Source organism: Phalangium opilio, unplaced genomic scaffold (assembly GCF_054372755.1).
Source record: "Phalangium opilio isolate 3A_F unplaced genomic scaffold, DU_Popi_V2 ptg000070l_1, whole genome shotgun sequence".
NCBI classification, from domain to species: domain Eukaryota; kingdom Metazoa; phylum Arthropoda; class Arachnida; order Opiliones; family Phalangiidae; genus Phalangium; species Phalangium opilio.
The window spans coordinates 3,208,001-3,230,966 of NW_028324182.1; the positions used below are offsets into that span (position 1 = coordinate 3,208,001).

Below are 22,966 nucleotides of genomic sequence, written 5' to 3' on the forward strand. Positions count from 1 at the left end.
AGGTAAATAAATAAATTGAAAATTCTGGATGTTTGGAATGATCGACGCCTCGGTATAAATAAATACAAGGGTATAACTTCCCACGGTAAGTCTTTTAAAGGTATTTAAAGTTTTCACCTGCTCTTCACTTTGTATATGTAATTATGTAAAATTTATAAACACCTTGAACTGCCAAAAACATTTTAAAATACTGTTGAAAAATTATCCCGTTATTATAAATAGTGGAAACAGCGGTGAAAACACTCGCTCCCGACAAGTCTCGATACGTATAGGCATAAGTTTATCATGCCTCTAAGTAGAGTTATGGCTGCTACCAATCTTATGGCAATAGTGTTTGTCTGGCTCCCTTTAATGAAACCCTATACTCTCTCCGTATCATTTATCACCTCAACTTCAATACAAAATTGTACTTCCTAGCCTAGCGTTTCATTTATATCTTTTAGAATGTTTCATAACTGAAACCGCCTTTATCTCACGAGAGAGAGGGATTTTGGGGTTGCTTAAGAAAAATTCGTTCCCCCCCCCAATGCCTGCCTATACGAAACGTAAAAATCTCCTTCATTTCATTTCATGATTTTATTCATGTGACCCATTTAGTAATCGTCTCGACCGCTTGGTGGCTGCACCGTGACAGATTTTTCAAAATTTTCTCTCTTCGGAACGAGTTCTGACGTCACAGTAGCCTGCGGAAGATGCCCAGTTGTAACCCATATCTGTGTACTTAGATTCATGATAAACTTATGGTATAGTCATTGCCGCCTCTATTCTTTAATAATAAAATAATTTTTCAATCCTGTTTCCTCTGTTACTTCGCATTTAAAATTTCAAGATTTTCCCCTAGTCACCCATGTACTTGCTTTTAATCTTGAATTATATAAAATTAATCATGAAATCAGAAATATAATCAAATACTTATATCACTTTAGTCAATGTTGCCCAACAGGCCTTTTCAAAAAGTCCACTATACAAAATATGTAGCCGGGGGAAAAAGCAGAGATGGAAGGCATTTTTCCCTCCCTAATTTCTGCGCGCGCACCTGTGAAACGTCATTTTTAAAATCGCCTAGGCTACTGGTCGAAGAAAATGTATTGCGCGAACACAACCATTATTTCAAATCTCGGATAAATCCCGCCACCTATTGGGAGAAATTCCAATACAACGTAAAGTCCCCCAATGGAATCCATGGATAAAGAATGCGCGTGAGGAAATTTGTTTTGACACTATAGGATAGGCAACTCCCTATCTCGATCGGTGTTTGGTGGGGCTATACTATGGCGCTAAAGAGGGTAGACAGTAGAGGAGTAGACACTGTAGCCTTTTCTAACGCATATGGGAATATCTCGCAAAAATTTCTACCCTCATTTCCAGTTTCTTCTTATTGGTCAATGGACTTCTAAGCAAGACTCTTCCTTATTTGTTGAAAAACGTCGTCTGCTTAATTTTAATTGTTAACGGTCAAGGTCGGTCAAAATCGTGCAGGCACGGTTTCTATTCCGAATTTTGGATTTTCAAAATAGTTTGGATTCATTTGGAAAGGTAATTAATGCAAAATAATTATTGTAGATGTATATTACTTTTCACATTCTAGTGTGTAGTTTTTAACGTTTTATTTCAAGTTTATTTGTTATTTAAGATATGCCTCCCTCTCCAAGATACTGTCTACCCTCTTTGATAGCGCGTGGCACGCGTGCAGTCAAAGCGTGATGGAGTGGGCTGTGTCTGAATCCTCGTACCTCTTTGCCCGTACATGGCCAACTTAGATTACCTGTGGTAGAAGGCCTGCCAGGTTTACCCGAGCCCCATGTTAAAAATCGACTAACAAAATCGCCCCTACTTCCGACTTTCGCCGTTAGGTGCGCTACCAACCCAGTTTTCCTCATAATGCTATTTCTATGGGAAATTTTATTATATTTACCGATTTTTTTCGTGGGCGAATTTCAAATGAGAAGTCAAGTAAGTTTTAATTTATATTTTGAGACCAATTTCATAATTTTCCGTCCGTTATTTGACGAGTTATCAACATTCAAAGTTGGGGTTTGTTTTTAAGGCGGATAAATTAAATTTCTCGGAAAACATAAGCCTTCGTCCAACGGCGCCACTAAATTTTAACAAAGAACGAATTTTAATGCAAACTTCCTTCAAGACCGAGGCTTAACTCTAAACGGCGCATTTCTCCGCCTTAAAAACAACCCCAACTTTGAATGTTGATTACTTGTCAAATAACGGACGGAAAATTATGAAATTGGTCTCAAAATATAAATTAAAACTTACTTGACTTCTCATTTAAAATTCGGCCACGAAAAAAATCGGTAAATATATTAAAAATGCTCTTAAACCGAGTCCACTTCCGAATTTTTTTCCCATAGAAAAAGCATTACGAGGAAAACTGGGTGGGTAGCGCACCTAACGACGAAAGTCGGAACTAGGGGCGATTTTGCTAGTCGTTATTTAACATGGGGCTCGGGTGAAGCTGGCAGGCCTTCTACCACCGGTAATCTAAGTTGGCCATGGCCCGTACGTCCCGCTACCTTACGGGCGATCTGGCAGTGATTTGTGTTTATTAGTATCCGGGTGTAAGCAAGACGGGGTCGGGTGTAGGGTTTTCTGTTACTTCTGTAAACGTTTCAATTTGAAATAATTCAAAACTATTTATCGCTAAATGGATTAAACTAACTTCTGAACGACTAATTTCGATCATCGATGGATGAGAATGGTTCGTTAATTTATTTTGTATTTTATTTTAGCTCTACCATATTTTGTTAATGATTTTTATTATGAGAATTGGTAAATATTGCTAAGCCTTTGCCAGTCCAAAGGCAAGGGGGAGGCAGGTCGCAGGTGTCTTGCGATTGCGAAGTTGTAAATCAGAAACCACTTTGCGTTTTGTGTTCTTTATTTATTTACGTTGATTACGTTTATTTGTTTAATTTTATAGTATTCAATTAACTTTAAAGAGTAGGCTTAGCTATTTATTTTCAAAGTTGTGTTTTCCTTATTATTTGAGATGCATTTTGTAAGAATGAGTGGCTAAAGAAATGAAGTAAAATAACAATATTGTGGGAAATATTGAGAATAAACGAGCTAATTATAAATTATTTGGGATATTAGTAATATTTTGGGGTAAAAAAACGTACCCTATATAGTAATATTTTGGAAAGGGGGAAACTTATTCATTTGGTAAACCTTGATCAGGCACACATTTAGCCGTTCATGTGAAACTTTAGGCACTACGATTGTGACATTAGTGATTCTAAACATCCTTTATGTTAATTTTTTTTGGTTGCACAGTGATTCAAAGCTTTAACAGGGTTTATACAAACCTGGAAAAATCAGGGAAATAAATAGTTGACAAAAACCTCAGGGAAATTTAGAATTTTTAGTAAAATTCAGGGAAATCAGGGAAATTTGTGTCAAACAACAGGGGCCGAGTAATTAAGCAAAACGTAAACAAACATACCCTCTTCATAGGATTAACATTACACTATACTTTGTAGGCTCATAACTCTGGTTATATTAGAGATACAGGGATGTCCTTTAGAGTATTTACTAGTCCTATTTATCCCCCATCTAACCATACTAAAAGCTTAGGGCTACGACAAACAGGGGCCGAGTAAATAAAGAAAATGTTCATAAACATACCCTACATAGGATTAACATTACACTATACTTTGGAGGCTCATAACTCTGGTTATATTAGAGATACAGGGATGTCCTTTGGGTATGGTATAGTCCTATTTGCCCCCCCCTCCTTCGTTAACATTTGCTCCCTAGGATACTCCATATACGGGAAAAACCTGGAAAACTCAGGGAAGTATATGGGAAAAAACCTGGAAATCTCAGGGAAATTGGTTTTCCAAAAGTTGTATGAACCCTGTTTAATTTCCTTCATTTGTTGGAAAACGTGATTTACATAAATTTCTTAGACTTACAGTGATTCAAAACACTTTAAAGTTAACATGTTTAGTTTCTTATATCACATGGTTAATTTTTATATTCAGGGTTGTCCGTTTTGTTTAAAAGTAGTACAGGGTTCGTACGGAACCTGGATAAGTCAGGGATATGGAGAAATAGGTGAAAAAGTCAGGAATTTAAAAATGTTTTCTAAAACGTCAGGGATATGTCAGGGATTTCGTTTGTTATATCAAACCATGCTTCGATTAATGCTAAATGTGATAAAGTGGGCTCTGGTAAACACCTTTAAATGGTCAGGGATATTGGACAAATTTGGTCAGGGATAACCTGGAAAAGTCAGGGATTTTCAATGTAAAAATTTCGTACGAACCCTGTTTAGGCTTGATTATTTGAGATGCATTGTTGAGAAAATGTTGTTATGGTTGGTGTGTTGTTGAATACATGATTAATAACATTGGCAATGGGTTAATATATTCCCCAGGGTTCATACAAACCTGGAAAACAGGAAAAATCAGGGAAATAAATAGTTGACAAAAATCTCAGGGAAATTTAGAATCTTTAGTAAAATTCAGGGAAATCAGGGAAATAAATAGTTGACAAAAAACTCAGGGAAATTTAGAATTTTTAGTAACATTTAGGGAAATCAGGGAAAATTGCGTCAAACAGGGGCCGAGTAATTAAGCTAAATGTTCGTGAACATCCCCTCCATAGGATTAGCATTACTCTAAATTTTGGAGGCTCATAACTCTGGTTCTACTAGAGATACGGGGATGCCCTTTGACTATGTAATAGTCCTATTTGCCCCCTCTTTCGATAATATTTGATCCATATACGGGAAAAATCAGGGAATTATATGGGAAACTCAGGGAAATTTGTTTTCCAATAGTTGTATGAACCCCTTTTAATCCCATATTGACTAGGGGTAAAGGAGACCTTGCTGTGCCTGTCAGGACATTTTGCTTACCGTTAGGGATGCCATTTTAAAAGAGGGGAGTGTTCAACATTGAAAACCATAAACATTGTTGCCACGGGTCAGTGAAAACCTGGAAAAGTCAGGGAATTTAAAAATGGGCCTAAAAGGTCAGGGAATTTTAAAAGTTTCAGAAAATTCAGGGGATTTGATTTTAGTGCTAAAATTTTTGGGGATAAGTCTTTATTGAAAGAGTAATGAAAGTTTCTCCTCATCCTCTCTTAACACAAAGTGAACTCTAGAGCAATCTTTAAAAATGCTGTCTAGAATTGTTTTTAATAAGTAAATGCCTTTAAAAATAATATCTTAGACTGTTATTTATAGTTAAAATGTTTCTTAATAATTTTGGTGCAACAAATACATTGGGAAACTTAATGTAGAGAGTTTATTTAATTATAAGCACTTAAAATGTGCTGTAAACATTCACACTTTCGGACTAAAAAGGTCAGGGAAAACCTGGAAAAGTCAGGGAATTTTGTTCTGAAAATTCCGTGGCAACCCTGTTATATTTTCAAGAAAAAATACCTATAATTCCTATAAATATTGTGCAATTTATTTAATTAGTTTGTGGCAATTTTGAGAAAGTCATCTGTTTATGTGAAGTCTTTCTGACAAATTTGAGATGGTCCACAATTTAGTTAAAGGGTTTCTAACAATTTTGAGATAGCCCGCTTTATTTAAACGGTTTTGACAAATTTGAGTTAGTCCTCCAATTTTAAAAGATTTATGACAAAACTGAGATACTAGTCTTCTATTAATTTTAAAGAATTTGTGACATAGTTTTTGGCAACACACGATCTAAAGAGTTTGTGACATAGTTTTGGCAAAAAAGGATCTAAAGAGTTTGTGACATAGTTTTGGCAACACACGATATAAAGAGTTTGTGACATAGTTTTGGCAACACACGATCTATTTAAATACATGCGGGGTCCACGTTGGTTCGTACACTCTTGAAATTAAAAAATTAAGTTATTTGTTTAAAGAGTTAGGCTTCACATTTCATCCCCCCCCTCTGTTCTTTAAAATTTGGAAATTACCCCTATTTGCGAGAAAACCATTTACATTCTAGGGACCAAGGTAAAAATGGATATATTTAAAGGGTTAGTGACGAAATTGAGATAGTTGAAACCAAATCTTACATCATATTGACGCTGATTAGAAATTAAAAAAAATTTAATTTATTCGTTTAAAGAATTAGGCTAATACCCAGTTGAGTTGACCCCCAGTTCTTTAAAATTTGTAAATGACCCCCTATTTGCGTGAAAACCATTTACATTCCAGAGAGTGAGGTAAAAATGGATATTTAAAGGGTTAGTGACAAAATTGAGATAATTTATCTGAGTAAAAGTCCAAACTGACGGGATGATAATCAACTCCCAAACTTTATGGCTTATCTTTTCGATTTGCCTCCATCTTTTAAAATGGCGTTTCGAATTGGAAAATTCGTGAAAATGTTAAAGGGAATGCGAATTTACAATTTCATATCATATTTTAGCACGAAAGTGGTATTATGTTACACTTTCGAGTCTCTACTTTCAAAATATCAAGTTTTTAATAAAATTGAACCAAAGTTTCAATTTTTAAAATCCATTGAAAAATCACGAAAACTCATGCAGTTTCGATATGTCAATAATTTTGTCTTGTCGAGCTTGTTCGCCCGTTTGATGACATCACTATGACGTCAGGGGGAAAAAAGCGCGGGAATCCTAGAGGCGTCTCGAGCTTCTCGCCAGTCTAAACTCTGGATGGTCTGATATAGCGGAGAGAGTGGCACCATCTCTAAGAGGAAAAATATATCTGTGACGTCAGCCTACGGGAAAAGTTTTAGTCTTTCATAAAAAGTGGATTTCAAATGAAGCATTTTCATGCATATTGCGGCCAAATAAGCAGAAATGGGAGAATTAAAAGCTTGATATTTTTGAATTGACAGAAATTAATTCTATCTTTTAATTGTTATATAAATCAGACCAGGTTTTTCAAACGAAGCTTCTCATTCCCTTTAACACCGGGATACTTGGCGTAAATGGAGTTAATAGCGTTGAAAGAAAAATTTGATATACCCAAGCATTTAATTTCATTTTTATTGAAGCAGAAATTTCAGAAAAATTTAATTTTTTGGTTAACTTATTTTTACGGCCGCCTGTTCTATTTTCTCTGTATGTCAACGGTGTGAATTCAGTAGAGCGTAAAATAAGGTCACACATTATTTATAGACCTGTGGCACCTCGTGTTAATTCCCCATAGAGATTTGCAGTGAAAGGTGGGTAGCTGCCATTACTCTGTAGAATAATTTTTTTTAAAACAATTGAACGATTGTTTTAAATATTATAATTTCCTAACACATTATTTGTGATTAGAATCTGGAAACGTCATCGCAAACAGTTCTATTATATTATTCGAGTTTTTATCTTGAAGGTTAAGAAAAACTTTAAAATTCTAATGAATTAACAGTCCTTAAAAGGGAAATGACCAGACAATATTTCATTTTTTTTTAAATTGATTTAGGTTGATAAATTAAATTAGTTTTAAAGGGAGGGTGACGTGGGAAATCAAGTGATTTTGTTTCGATTATCCTATTTATAAGACCAGTCTGCATAGTGAAATATACAGGAAATATCTCCGAATGATTTTGAAATTCAAATTAGGTTGATAAATTAAATTATAATCAAAGGGAGGGTGAAGTGAAAATGTTTATCGATTCTTCTACATATTATAAGACCAGTCTGCATAGTGAAACATCCAGGAAATACCAACTCCGAATAATTTTAAAATTTGAATTAGGTTCAGATTTTATGGATAATTTGAAATAAGCCCCTCCGACCAATCGCGTAACGCCCTGCCTTCTTGTTAACAAAATTCTCGAATTTCTCGTGGCACTCTCCTGTCGTATGAAATTTATCGGGAGATTTGATAAAATTTGATGTGAAGTATACAACTGGAATCTTGTTAATAAAAAGCCAGGTCGTTAGTAAAATTTCGAATCATAATAATCTTTGAACTATACAATAAAAATAAAATTTGTCATATTGATTAAGTTTAATTTCAATTTGCAATATACCTACATTAGTTTCTAATTTCTGATCGTTTGTGGGCTTGAGCATAGCCCACTCGATTCGCGCTCGGCGAAGTGTTGTACGTGATCAAGTGGGCTATGGCTAGTAAGAGCACCGGGGAAGCCATTACTATTTTAATGTTTTGTTATTTCAATGTTCTCAATTTGATATTTAGTTATAATTAAATAATGTTTAAAACTCAATTATTACCTTAAACATTTTTGCATATTTTTAATTTTTCATTTTGATTTATTGACAGATGATGACGCCTATGTTAACGAGGGTGAGTCAGTTGAGGTCAGGATTTCTGACTTGGAAAGGAAAGTTCAAGATCAGGCAGACGAGATTGTCTCCCTCAAGTCAACTCTCGCTGATGTCCTAAGAAGACTCGCCCAAATTGAAGGAAGAGGTTAGTTAATCTTATATATAAGTCTATTATGTATAGGTCAGTAACAAAGTCGAATAGTTAAGCCCAGTATTCGCGAATAGTTAAGCCCAGTATTCGCGAATAGTTAAGCCCAGTATTCGCGAATAGTTAGAATGTAGGACATAATCCCCCCTGGACACAATCCCCCGGACATAATCCCCTCATTTGAGAAGAAAAGGACATAATCCCCTCAGGTAGGAGACAAAATCCCCCGGTCAATTTCCCCCCGAATGGATGCCGAAGACAAAATACCCCCAGCCCAGGACAAATACCCCCCAAACTGTGTTCTTCAGAAGAAAATAAATGTAAAAAATAATATTTTGGAAAAGGCGTACCATTGTTACAATATTTCCAAAATATTACGAACCGAACCCAACCCAACCCAACCTAACTCAACCTAACCCAACCCAACCTAACCCAACCCAACCTAACTCAACCTAACTCAACCTAGGAAAGGAATTTTGTCTAGAGCGTAGGGGGATTTTGACTAGAGAGTAGGGGGATTTTGTCTACAGAGTGGGGGGATTTTGTCTACAGAGTGGGGGGATTTTGTCTACAGAGTGGGGGGATTTTGTCTACAGAGTGGGGGGATTTTGTCTACAGAGTGGGGGGATTTTGTCTACAGAGTGGGGGGATTTTGTCTACAGAGTGGGGGGATTTTGTCTACAGAGTGGGGGGATTTTGTCTACAGAGTGGGGGGATTTTGTCTACAGAGTGGGGGGATTTTGTCTACAGAATGGGGGGATTTTGTCTACAGAATGGGGGGATTTTGTCTACAGAGTGGGGGGATTTTGTCTACAGAGTGGGGGGATTTTGTCTACAGAGTGGGGGGATTTTGTCTACAGAGTGGGGGGATTTTGTCTACAGAATGGGGGGATTTTGTCTACAGAATGGGGGGATTTTGTCTACAGAATGGGGGGATTTTGTCTACAGAATGGGGGGATTTTGTCTACAGAATGGGGGGATTTTGTCTACAGAATGGGGGGATTTTGTCTACGGAATGGGGGGATTTTGTCTACAGAATGGGGGGATTTTGTCTACAGAATGGGGGGGATTTTGTCTACAGAATGGGGGGATTTTGTCTACAGAATGGGGGGATTTTGTCTACAGAATGGGGGGATTTTGTCTACAGAGTGGGGGGATTTTGTCTACAGAATGGGGGGATTTTGTCTACAGAGTGGGGGGATTTTGTCTACAGAATGGGGGGATTTTTTTCTACAGAATGGGGGGATTTTGTCTACAGAATGGGGGGATTTTGTCTACAGAATGGGGGGATTTTGTCTACAGAGTGGGGGGATTTTGTCTACAGAATGGGGGGATTTTGTCTACAGAATGGGGGGATTTTGTCTACAGAATGGGGGGATTTTGTCTACAGAATGGGGGGATTTTGACTAGAGAGTAGGGGGATTTTGTCTACAGAGTGGGGGGATTTTGTCTACAGAGTGGGGGGATTTTGTCTACAGAGTGGGGGGATTTTGACTAGAGAGTAGGGGGATTTTGTCTACAGAGTGGGGGGATTTTGTCTACAGAGTGGGGGGATTTTGTCTACAGAGTGGGGGGATTTTGTCTACAGAGTGGGGGGATTTTGTCTACAGAGTGGGGGGATTTTGTCTACAGAGTGGGGGGATTTTGTCTACAGAGTGGGGGGATTTTGTCTACAGAGTGGGGGGATTTTGTCTACAGAGTGGGGGGATTTTGTCTACAGAGTGGGGGGATTTTGTCTACAGAGTGGGGGGATTTTGTCTACAGAGTGGGGGGATTTTGTCTACAGAATGGGGGGATTTTGTCTACAGAGTGGGGGGATTTTGTCTACAGAGTGGGGGGATTTTGTCTACAGAGTGGGGGGATTTTGTCTACAGAATGGGGGGATTTTGTCTACAGAATGGGGGGATTTTGTCTACAGAATGGGGGGGATTTTGTCTACAGAATGGGGGGATTTTGTCTACAGAATGGGGGGATTTTGTCTACAGAATGGGGGGATTTTGTCTACAGAATGGGGGGATTTTGTCTACAGAATGGGGGATTTTGTCTACAGAATGGGGGATTTTGTCTACAGAATGGGGGATTTTGTCTACAGAATGGGGGGATTTTGTCTACAGAATGGGGGGATTTTGTCTACAGAATGGGGGGATTTTGTCTACAGAATGGGGGGATTTTGTCTACAGAATGGGGGGATTTTGTCTACAGAATGGGGGGATTTTGTCTACAGAATGGGGGGATTTTGTCTACAGAAGGGGGGGATTTTGTCTACAGAAGGGGGGGATTTTGTCTACAGAAGGGGGGGATTTTGTCTACAGAAGGGGGGGATTTTGTCTACAGAGTGGGGGGATTTTGTCTACAGAGTGGGGGGATTTTGTCTACAGAATGGGGGGATTTTGTCTACAGAGTGGGGGGATTTTGTCTACAGAGTGGGGGGATTTTGTCTACAGAGTGGGGGGATTTTGTCTACAGAGTGGGGGGATTTTGTCTACAGAGTGGGGGGATTTTGTCTACAGAGTGGGGGGATTTTGTCTACAGAGTGGGGGGATTTTGTCTACAGAGTGGGGGGATTTTGTCTACAGAGTGGGGGGATTTTGTCTACAGAGTGGGGGGATTTTGTCTACAGAGTGGGGGGATTTTGTCTACAGAGTGGGGGGATTTTGTCTACAGAGTGGGGGGATTTTGTCTACAGAGTGGGGGGATTTTGTCTACAGAGTGGGGGGATTTTGTCTACAGAGTGGGGGGATTTTGTCTACAGAGTGGGGGGATTTTGTCTACAGAGTGGGGGGATTTTGTCTACAGAGTGGGGGGATTTTGTCTACAGAGTGGGGGGATTTTGTCTACAGAGTGGGGGGATTTTGTCTACAGAGTGGGGGGATTTTGTCTACAGAGTGGGGGGATTTTGTCTACAGAGTGGGGGGATTTTGTCTACAGAGTGGGGGGATTTTGTCTACAGAGTGGGGGGATTTTGTCTACAGAGTGGGGGGATTTTGTCTACAGAGTGGGGGGATTTTGTCTACAGAGTGGGGGGATTTTGTCTACAGAGTGGGGGGATTTTGTCTACAGAGTGGGGGGATTTTGTCTACAGAGTGGGGGGATTTTGTCTACAGAGTGGGGGGATTTTGTCTACAGAGTGGGGGGATTTTGTCTACAGAGTGGGGGGATTTTGTCTACAGAGTGGGGGGATTTTGTCTACAGAGTGGGGGGATTTTGTCTACAGAGTGGGGGGATTTTGTCTACAGAGTGGGGGGATTTTGTCTACAGAGTGGGGGGATTTTGTCTACAGAGTGGGGGGATTTTGTCTACAGAGTGGGGGGATTTTGTCTACAGAGTGGGGGGATTTTGTCTACAGAGTGGGGGGATTTTGTCTACAGAGTGGGGGGATTTTGTCTACAGAGTGGGGGGATTTTGTCTACAGAGTGGGGGGATTTTGTCTACAGAGTGGGGGGATTTTGTCTACAGAGTGGGGGGATTTTGTCTACAGAGTGGGGGGATTTTGTCTACAGAGTGGGGGGATTTTGTCTACAGAGTGGGGGGATTTTGTCTACAGAGTGGGGGGATTTTGTCTACAGAGTGGGGGGATTTTGTCTACAGAGTGGGGGGATTTTGTCTACAGAGTGGGGGGATTTAGTCCGTATACCGAATAGTTAAGCCCAGTATTCGCGAATAGTTAAGCCCAGTATTCGCGAATAGTTAAGCCCAGTATTCGCGAATAGTTAAGCCCAGTATTCGCGAATAGTTAAGCCCAGTATTCGCGAATAGTTAAGCCCAGTATTCGCGAATAGTTAAGCCTAGTATTCGCGAATAGTTAAGCCTAGTATTCGCGAATAGTTAAGCCTAGTATTCGCGAATAGTTAATACAAAGCAAGTTGAAAAACATTTAGAAGCTCCTAAATTTCAAAGTATCTCTCCTGATTGGTGTCCAAGTATTTCTTAAAATTTTCCTAAGCGCTTACTGGTAGTTTTTGAAGGGAGATAAGTAAAATTGGGATGATATTTTTTAAAATAAGGTGGGTTTCTCTAGTGCCAAGGACCTAAATTTATGGTAGTCGAACTTTAACCGAATAGTCAGTTCGGTATTCGATATTCGTATCGAATATTGAAAATGAGCTTATCGAATACCGGATCGAATTATTCGATTGAAAAGGTTAACCGCACACCTCTACAAGTTGACCTTTTCCAAAAAAAAAAAAGAAATAATAAAAAATAAATAAAAAATAATGAAAAAAGAAGAAAAAAAGCACAAACACCCTCTTATTCTTTCACAATAAATAGTTTGTAAGTTTTATGAAAAATGAGGAAAATGGCATTGAATGTAAGGGTGTTTTAAATTAGCGGCAGGCTTTCTTAACTCTTATAAAACAGAGTGGGTTTGTTTTTTCTCTCTCATTTTCTCATTAGCTACTTTTTTGTTATATAGTAACAAAAACGTAGTTTGTTATCTGATGGTGTATGTCTGTGACGTGTTTGTTGGTTTGTACCGTTTGTTTGTGGAGGTCAGATACACGAAAATTAGTTTTGCTGTGGCTAGAAACTGGTTAAAGCAATTAAGTGTCGACTGTGGTTTGTTTTAAACAAATGTCACTAGATGCTCCCATAGGTGGAGTTATCTAGCCCGCTTAGTACACCTAAGGCAAATTTTTGCCTAAAAAACCCTGTATTTTGATTTAAATTCTGTATTTTGACGAATCCCATTATATTTTTTGACGAATCCCATTATATTTTTTGACGACTCCCATTATATTTTTTGACGACTCCCATTATATTTTTTGACGACTCCCATTATATTTTTTGACGACTCCCATTATATTTTTTGACGAATCCCATCATATTTTTTGACGAATCCCATCATATTTTTTGACGAATCCCATTATATTTTTTGACGAATCCCATTATATTTTTTGACGAATCCCATTATATTTTTTGACGAATCCCATTATTTTTTTTGACGAATCTCATTATTTTTTTTGACGAATCCCTTTATATTTTTTGACGAATCCCTTTATATTTTTTGACGAATCCCTTTATATTTTTTGACGAATCCCTTTACATTTTTTGACGAATCCCTTTACATTTTTTGACGAATCCCTTTACATTTTTTGACGAATCCCTTTACATTTTTTGACGAATCCCTTTATATTTTTTGACGAATCCCTTTACATTTTTTGACGAATCCCTTTACATTTTTTGACGAATCCCTTTACATTTTTTGACGAATCCCTTTACATTTTTTGACGAATCCCTTTACATTTTTTGACGAATCCCTTTACATTTTTTGACGAATCCCTTTACATTTTTTGACGAATCCCTTTACATTTTTTGACGAATCCCTTTACATTTTTTGACGAATCCCTTTACATTTTTTGACGAATCCCTTTACATTTTTTGACGAATCCCATTATATTTTTTGACGAATCTCATTATATTTTTTTGACGAATCTCATTATATTTTTTTGACGAATCTCATTATATTTTTTGACGAATCTCATTATATATTGACGAAAAATTCCCTTTCCTATTTTTTGTATGAAACTTCTTGAAATTCGGCCCTTGCTGCAATTTTTACTCAATCTGTAATTTCATCTGAGAGCTTCAACACATCTCAGACAACCTAACCCATGGACATTGAAAGCCATGTTAAACCCGCGTCCCGTACATAAAAATTCCTCTGTAATGATTCGGGATATTTTTTAACCAAGGCTTAATGTTAAACAGAGTGGTATTTACAAAAACTAACTTGATAGATCGTTTATGAATCGTCTATGTGAGAGAAAGGCTAAAATAAATAAATTCAACTCACTTTTATAAATTAGTCAAGATTTTCTGCCCATATCGGTGATTGGAGAAACAAAATGGGGCGAATTTTACCAGGGTTTGGTGAAAAACTTCCAACATTCGCCACCACAGCGCTAGTGTCAGGCGCTGCTCTAAGCAAACCTTACCTAGCTCCCTATTCAGTTGCCTGTCCATGGGTTAGTTGGTGGTCTGAGACCACACGTAGCTATTAAAGTTACGTAATCGCGATTTTTAACCAAGCTTGTTCGGTTTTTATCTCTCATTTCAATTTGGTTGTTTAATTTCATTTTCAGTGCCAGTCTTGACTTCAACGACGACTCCTCCTCCACCTCAAACCTCTTCTCCTGGTTTGGAATTTCTTCGTCGCTCACCCAGCGCCTATTCTTTGCGTTCCTCAAATGGTGCAACTTCTCCTACGTTTAACTCCAATTCTGGTCGAAATATGAATAATTATCATAGGCATTCATTGACCAATCATATTCCTGTTTTGGCCGCTAATGTTAGACCGTCATCTCAACGTCAAACTCACCATCAGTCCGCCATGTCTCTTCTAAACACTAATGGTCAGTCTCTCTTTATTATTTTTTCATTTTTTTTTAATTAATTTTCTTATTTTTTTACAACAAACATTTTTTTAATATTTGGTTATGTATAATTAAAGCCTTGATTTATTGTAATACCATTATTTGCATTAGTTTTCTCGAACTTTTCTCGAGTTTTTTTCTTTTTAATTTTTCTCAAACTCATTTTTTTCTCTAATTATTTTTTCTTCTCTAATTCTGTTTTTCTCTAATTATTTTTTCTTCTCTAATTTTTTCGTCTCTAATCATTTTTTAATTCCTAATTTTTCTGGAATATTTCATTGTTCATAAATGTACATTTTGAAATACCGCACTTTTCATAAATGTACCATGGATAAAGAATGCTCGTGAGGAAATTTGTTTATAGGATAGGCAACTCCCTATCTCGGACTACAGCTTATTCTGGATATACTCTGTTACAACATCGGGTGTCAGCACGCGCAAAGCCAGGTCTCTATTCAACTTAGCTTTATGCGTGCTGACAAGAAACGAAAAACTTCAGGATTTAAAATATCTGCCAGTTTTTTAGCTCGAGTGCACGGACCTCTAGGCCTTAGTAGTTTCAAATACGTGTAGTAGGCTGTGGGAAATTTCACACGTATTTGAAACTAAGGCCTAGAGGTCCGTGCACTCGAGCTAAAAAACTCGCGAATATTTTAAATCCTGAATATTTTCGTCTCTTGTCAACAAGTGAAAAGCAGATTACATAGAGACCTAGCTTTGCGCGTGTTGTCAACCGATATTGTAACAGAGTATCTACAGAATAAGCTGCCGTTCGAGATAGGGAGTTGCCTATCCTATAGCGTGATTTAAACAAACTTCCTCACGCACATTCTTTATCCATCAATGTACGTTCTTAAATATCTGATTGTATTCAACCATTTTTATTTTTCCATCCGCGTTCTTCCTTTTTAAGGTAAACATCATCGAAGTGGAGGTGGTGGCGGCGGTGATTGTAATTCCTCAGGGTCTTTATCGCCCACTCCTGCAGCGCCAGCTCAATCTTCTTCGACCAATAAAATGTCTCCCAATCGACAGATATCTCTCTCAGTTTCTAATTTGGCCAAAATGAAAAAATTCTCAATCAGTCAAGAAATGTCAAATAATTCATCCCATCATTCTTCACCCATCAGGTAACTAAATTACCACTTAAAGGGAGGGTGAAGGGGAAAATCAAGCGAATTTTTTTATCGAATCTTCTACTAATTGTAAGACCATTCTGCATAGTGAAACATTCATCCGAAATACCAACTCTGAATGATTTTAAAATTCAAATTAGGTTCAGATTTTAAGGATAATTTGAAATAAGCCCCTCCGACCAATAGCGTAACGCCCTGCCTTCCTGCTGTTAACAATATTTTAGTTGGACGCTTTACATCTCGCGTCACGAACAACATTTTAAAATCTCGCGATAAATTTCATTCTTCATTGAGCGTGCCACGAGAATTTTGTTAGCAAGAAGGCAGGGCGTTACGCCATTGGTCAGAGGTCCTTGTATCAAATTATCCATAAAATATCAACCAAATATAATTTTAAAATCATTCGGAGCTGGTATTTCCTGGATGTTTCACTACGCAGACTGGTCTTATAATATAGTAGAACAATCGATAAAAAATCACTTGATTGTCCACTTCACCCTCCCTTTAAATTTTAATTATAGTTAGGATAATTACATGTCATTTTAAAGAGTATGACATTTTTGTCTTATTTTACACCCAAACGTTAAAAAACAATGAGTATGATTGAAGTGCCAGGTATTTAAATTTCTGTTTGCGAATTATTATAATCACTTGTTTGAAGTCCCAGATTACAGGGCCCCAGTGGTCCTATAATTCGTATAAAATCCTAAATTTTCAAAACTGTCCTGTGAAATACTATATTTTTGGCAAAATTCGTCAAAAATCCCATAAATCGCGTGAATTTTCGGGAAATCTCGTTAAAATATCCTCAAGTCGCGGGAAATTCCGGGAAATCTCGTTAAAATATCCTCGAGTCGCGTGAATTTTCGGGAAATCTCGTTAAAATATCCTCGAGTCGCGTGAAATTCCGGGAAATCTCGTTAAAATATCCTCGAGTCGCGTGAATTTTCGGGAAATCTCGTTAAAATATCCTCGAGTCGCGTGAATTTTCGGGAAATCTCGTTAAAATATCCTCGAGTCGCGTGAATTTTCGGGAAATCTCGTTAAAATATCCTCGAGTCGCGTGAATTTTCGGGAAATCTCCTTAAAATATCCTCGAGTCGCGTGAATTTTCGGGAAATCTCCTTAAAATATCCTCGAGTCGCGTGAATTTTCGGGAAATCTCCTTAAAATATCCTCGAGTCGCGTGAATTTTCGGGAAATCTCGTTAAAATATCCTCGAGTCGCGTGAAATTCCGGGAAATCTCGTTAAAATATCCTCGAGTCGCGTGAATTTTCGGGAAATCTCGTTAAAATATCCTCGAGTCGCGTGAATTTTCGGGAAATCTCGTTAAAATATCCTCGAGTCGCGTGAATTTTCGGGAAATCTCGTTAAAATATCCTCGAGTCGCGTGAATTTTCGGGAAATCTCCTTAAAATATCCTCGAGTCGCGTGAATTTTCGGGAAATCTCCTTAAAATATCCTCGAGTCGCGTGAATTTTCGGGAAATCTCCTTAAAATATCCTCGAGTCGCGTGAATTTTCGGGAAATCTCCTTAAAATATCCTCGAGTCGCGTGAATTTTCGGGAAATCTCGTTAAAATATCCTAGAGTCGCGTGAAATTCCGGGAAATCTCGTTAAAATATCCTAGAGTCGCGTGAATTTTCGGGAAATCTCGTTAAAATATCCTCGAGTCGCGTGAATTTTCGGGAAATCTCGTTAAAATATCCTCGAGTCGCGTGAATTTTCGGGAAATCTCGTTAAAATATCCTCGAGTCGCGTGAATTTTCGGGAAATCTCGTTAAAATATCCTCGAGTCGCGTGAATTTTCGGGAAATCTCGTTAAAATATCCTCGAGTCGCGTGAATTTTCGGGAAATCTCCTTAAAATATCCTCGAGTCGCGTGAATTTTCGGGAAATCTCCTTAAAATATCCTCGAGTCGCGTGAATTTTCGGGAAATCTCCTTAAAATATCCTCGAGTCGCGTGAATTTTCGGGAAATCTCCTTAAAATATCCTCGAGTCGCGTGAATTTTCGGGAAATCTCGTTAAAATATCCTAGAGTCGCGTGAAATTCCGGGAAATCTCGTTAAAATATCCTCGAGTCGCGTGAATTTTCGGGAAATCTCGTTAAAATATCCTCGAGTCGCGTGAATTTTCGGGAAATCTCGTTAAAATATCCTCGAGTCGCGTGAATTTTCGGGAAATCTCGTTAAAATATCCTCGAGTCGCGTGAATTTTCGGGAAATCTCCTTAAAATATCCTCGAGTCGCGTGAATTTTCGGGAAATCTCCTTAAAATATCCTCGAGTCGCGTGAATTTTCGGGAAATCTCCTTAAAATATCCTCGAGTCGCGTGAATTTTCGGGAAATCTCCTTAAAATATCCTCGAGTCGCGTGAATTTTCGGGAAATCTCCTTAAAATATCCTCGAGTCGCGTGAATTTTCGGGAAATCTCCTTAAAATATCCTCGAGTCGCGTGAATTTTCGGGAAATCTCGTTAAAATATCCTCGAGTCGCGTGAATTTTCGGGAAATCTCGTTAAAATATCCTCGAGTCGCGTGAATTTTCGGGAAATCTCCTTAAAATATCCTCGAGTCGCGTGAATTTTCGGGAAATCTCCTTAAAATATCCTCGAGTCGCGTGAATTTTCGGGAAATCTCCTTAAAATATCCTCGAGTCGCGTGAATTTTCGGGAAATCTCGTTAAAATATCCTCGAGTCGCGTGAAATTCCGGGAAATCTCGTTAAAATATCCTCGAGTCGCGTGAATTTTCGGGAAATCTCGTTAAAATATCCTCGAGTCGCGTGAATTTTCGGGAAATCTCGTTAAAATATCCTCGAGTCGCGTGAATTTTCGGGAAATCTCGTTAAAATATCCTCGAGTCGCGTGAATTTTCGGGAAATCTCCTTAAAATATCCTCGAGTCGCGTGAATTTTCGGGAAATCTCCTTAAAATATCCTCGAGTCGCGTGAATTTTCGGGAAATCTCCTTAAAATATCCTCGAGTCGCGTGAATTTTCGGGAAATCTCCTTAAAATATCCTCGAGTCGCGTGAATTTTCGGGAAATCTCGTTAAAATATCCTAGAGTCGCGTGAAATTCCGGGAAATCTCGTTAAAATATCCTCGAGTCGCGTGAATTTTCGGGAAATCTCGTTAAAATATCCTCGAGTCGCGTGAATTTTCGGGAAATCTCGTTAAAATATCCTCGAGTCGCGTGAATTTTCGGGAAATCTCGTTAAAATATCCTCGAGTCGCGTGAATTTTCGGGAAATCTCGTTAAAATATCCTCGAGTCGCGTGAATTTTCGGGAAATCTCCTTAAAATATCCTCGAGTCGCGTGAATTTTCGGGAAATCTCCTTAAAATATCCTCGAGTCGCGTGAATTTTCGGGAAATCTCCTTAAAATATCCTCGAGTCGCGTGAATTTTCGGGAAATCTCCTTAAAATATCCTCGAGTCGCGTGAATTTTCGGGAAATCTCCTTAAAATATCCTCGAGTCGCGTGAATTTTCGGGAAATCTCGTTAAAATATCCTCGAGTCGCGTGAATTTTCGGGAAATCTCCTTAAAATATCCTCGAGTCGCGTGAATTTTCGGGAAATCTCCTTAAAATATCCTCGAGTCGCGTGAATTTTCGGGAAATCTCCTTAAAATATCCTCGAGTCGCGTGAAATTCCGGAAAATCTCATAAAATAAATCGCTTTAGTTATTAAAATTTCAGTAAAATCACTAGAAATCGAGATGAATTTGTGAAACCGTGAAAATCAATGCATATATTTTTCAAAGTATTGTTAGTCTTTTTAAAAATGGTAGGCATATTTCAATTAAACACGACTTTCCATAAAATCCGGAAGTTTTCTTAAAAATGAAACGAAGTGTCTTGAAAACATTTTCAGAAGGGGTTACAGGTTTAATACAAAATTTAAAACTTGTTTGTTACATCATTTTGAAGAACCTTATTTTTATTAACTGCATGGGTGTTTGTTTCAACTTAAAGGCAGAGTGAAATGGTCCGAGAATAATTTTTAATAGATTTAGATTAAGGAAAGACTTTGAAGTCATCCATTAATTATAAATTAAACTTTTAATAGTTGACATGCTAAGCCTAACGTACTTTTTTTCATAAACGAACTTTGATTTTTATATCAAATACCTCTATACAAGAATCTTTCAGACATAACAAGTTGGGAAACCAAAATGAATTAATTAATAATGAAATATTAATATTGATTATTTTTATCGTCAGTAATTTACCTTAATATTAGTTAAGTTGTTTTAAGAAACTTTATTCCTAAAAATCATTTTAAACATAGCTATTGTTGCCGTTTCAATTCAAGCGTATGCCTCTTTTGCGATTGATTCACAGTAAATGATAAGAAAACCCGCAATTGCTTGAAAATTTGGTGGAAGCCCCAACATTGGGAGGCTAGACGTTTCTCGTAACCCTAGCCGATCGCAGCGTAAATCTTAACCCTAACGATGACAATGGAGTAGAAAAAGGGGGTATGAAAGAAGAGGCGGGTCATAACGACAGAGGTAAAATGGAACTAAGTATTTATCGCCGTCCCCGTCAGCAGCGTCCTTGAAACGTAGTTTAAGTGAGCCAATAAGATAATTTAAAATTTTCCTTACGTGTTGGAGGGAGAGGCTCTATACTGGGCTATGAGTCAGAGTAACTGAAGTAAATACTAACCGTTCTCCATTCCTGCTTCTAAAATTACATCTATTCCTGCTAAAACATTCTAACCATAACTTGTAAACATTGAAACTTTAGGTAAATGTTATGAAACATTTTGAAATCGTAATCGCCCATAGAACCTTTAAACTTCTGTCCTACCAATCTTTTAGAAGCATGCTGTTTATAGATTCAGGGTTCATACAAACCTGAAAAACAGGGAAAACCTGGAAAAATCAGGGAAATAAATAGTTGACAAAAACCTCAGGGAAAACTCAGGGAAATTTGGAACTTTTAGTAAAATTCAGGGAAACAGGGGCCTAGTAATTAAGCAAAATGTTCATAAACATACCCTCCATAGGATTAACATTACACTAAACTTTGGAGGCTCATAACTGTATTTATATTAGAGATACGGGGATGTCCTTTGATTATGTAATAGTCCTTTTCGCCCCCCCCTCCTTCGTTAACATTTGCTCCCTAAGATACTCCATTTACGGGAAAACCTGGAAAACTCAGGGAAGTATATGGGGAAAAGAACCTGGAAGTATAGGGGAAAAAACCTGGAAATCTCGGGGAAGTGTATGGGAATAAAACCTGGAAAACTCAGGGAAGTATATGGGAATAAAACCTGGAAATCTCAGGGAAGTATATGGGAATAAAACCTGGAAAACTCAGGGAAGCATATGGGAAAAAACCTGGAAATCTCAGGGAAGTATATGGGGAAAAGACCTGGAAATCTCAGGGTAATTTGTTTTCCAAAAGTTGAATGAACCCTGTAGCTATTTCGTTATCCCTTTGAAAACTATTTGCTTTAAACTGCGTGGGAGTTAGTTTATAAATTAAAATGGCTGTATTTTACAAAATTTATAGACTAAGATTATCTTAGCGCGCTTGAGTATGGGGGTGTGAATCTAGGTCAAAGTAAATCCTACTAATGAATTATTTATATAACAAGAAAAATAATGATTATTTAATATTTATAGCTGCAACATGTGTATTTTAAAATATGGAACTTCATAATGTAATAGGTCAGGCCCGAGGAGTCCGACATTCACAAAAAAACGGACGGGATTTCGGAGAGTTATTACACTGGACGTATCTGTCTGTCTCTGTGTGTGTGTGTGTGTGTGTCTGTCACCGCGTTCGCAGTTGGCAAATTGGAGCAAACTTGTTTGCAAGAAGGAATTTTTGGCTTCTACTCCCAGAAGTACGCGGCGATCGGCTAGGGTTACGAGAAACGTCTAGCCTCCCAATTGCAGTTAGGGCTTCTACCAAAGGTTCACGCAATTGCGGGTTTTCTTATTATTTACTGTGAATCAATCGCCTTATATACCCTAGAAAAGAGGCATACGCTTGAATTCAAACGTCAACAATAGCCATGTTTAAAATGATTTTAGGAATGAAGTTTCTTAAAACGATTTAACTATAATTATGCTAAATTACTGCCGATGAAAATAATTAATATCAATTATGTTTATTAAATTATTTAAGAAAAACCTCTTAATTGCATATCGACTCGGAGAGGTGTATTTTGGTTTCCGAACTTGTTTTTTTTTTTTAAATCTATGTAATTTGTGTGTTAAATCTTTATTTTTCGTTTATTATAGGAGGCCGCCTTCTGGGTCTCTTTTTAACATTAACTCCAGATCAAGTGCCTCGCCAACTCAAATGAAGCATGGGTAAATACACCATTATAATTATTGCAGATTTTTTTTTATTAGAATGAAAATAAGTAGCGCCTTGCGCAAGACAATTTAAACAATTTTAAAAGCAGCTATTTTTTCAAGTGCACAAGCTATGATGGTCCAATAGTGTGACCGCAATTAGTCAAGTTTTTAAATAAAATTTTCTTGTGCACTTAAAAAAATCGTTGCTTTTAGAATTAATTAAGCAGATTTTTTATATTACGGGAATATTAATGAAATTTCTAGACAAAAATCATTTTTAATCAATGATAAAGTAGATAAAATAACACCCAAAATATTGAACATAACGTTTTCCGACAACGCGATTAAACGGCATGCTGCGAGCATGGATGAAGAATGCGCGTGAAGAAATTTGTTTTCACTCTACAGGATAGGCAATTCCCTTTCTCTGACGACAGCTTGTTCGATGTATATACTCTGGTACAGCATCGGTTGTCAGCACGCGCAAAGCTAGGTCGCTATGTAACCTAGCTTTGTGCGTGCTGACAAAAAACTTCAGGATCTTCAGGATTTAAAATATCCGCGAGTTTTTTAGCTCGAATGCACGGACCTCTAGGCCTTATTTTCAAATACTCGTGAAATTGCCTACAGCCTACTACACGTATTTGAAACTAAGGCCTAGATAGAGACCTAGCTTTACGCGTGCTGACAACCGATGTTGTAACCGAGTATATACAGAATAAGCCGTCGTTCGAGATAGGGAGTTGCCTATCCTATAACGTGAAAACATATTTCAATCTCACGCC

General features: G+C 37.8%; 1 protein-coding gene across 1 annotated transcript in view; it reads left to right on the forward strand.

Annotated features, from left to right (window-relative positions):
• Window positions 1–2,553: 2,553 nt before the first annotated feature.
• The window catches only part of LOC149661103 (echinoderm microtubule-associated protein-like 2), a 48,052-nt gene continuing 27,639 nt past the window's right edge, over window positions 2,554–22,966 (forward strand). The window contains exons 1-5 of the mRNA XM_089842494.1: window positions 2,554–2,713; window positions 8,195–8,344; window positions 14,431–14,700; window positions 15,635–15,851; window positions 22,122–22,193. Of these exons, the coding sequence (XP_089698620.1) occupies window positions 2,701–2,713; window positions 8,195–8,344; window positions 14,431–14,700; window positions 15,635–15,851; window positions 22,122–22,193 (722 nt within the window). The 5' untranslated portion in view covers window positions 2,554–2,700. The remainder of the gene's footprint in view (window positions 2,714–8,194; window positions 8,345–14,430; window positions 14,701–15,634; window positions 15,852–22,121; window positions 22,194–22,966) is intronic.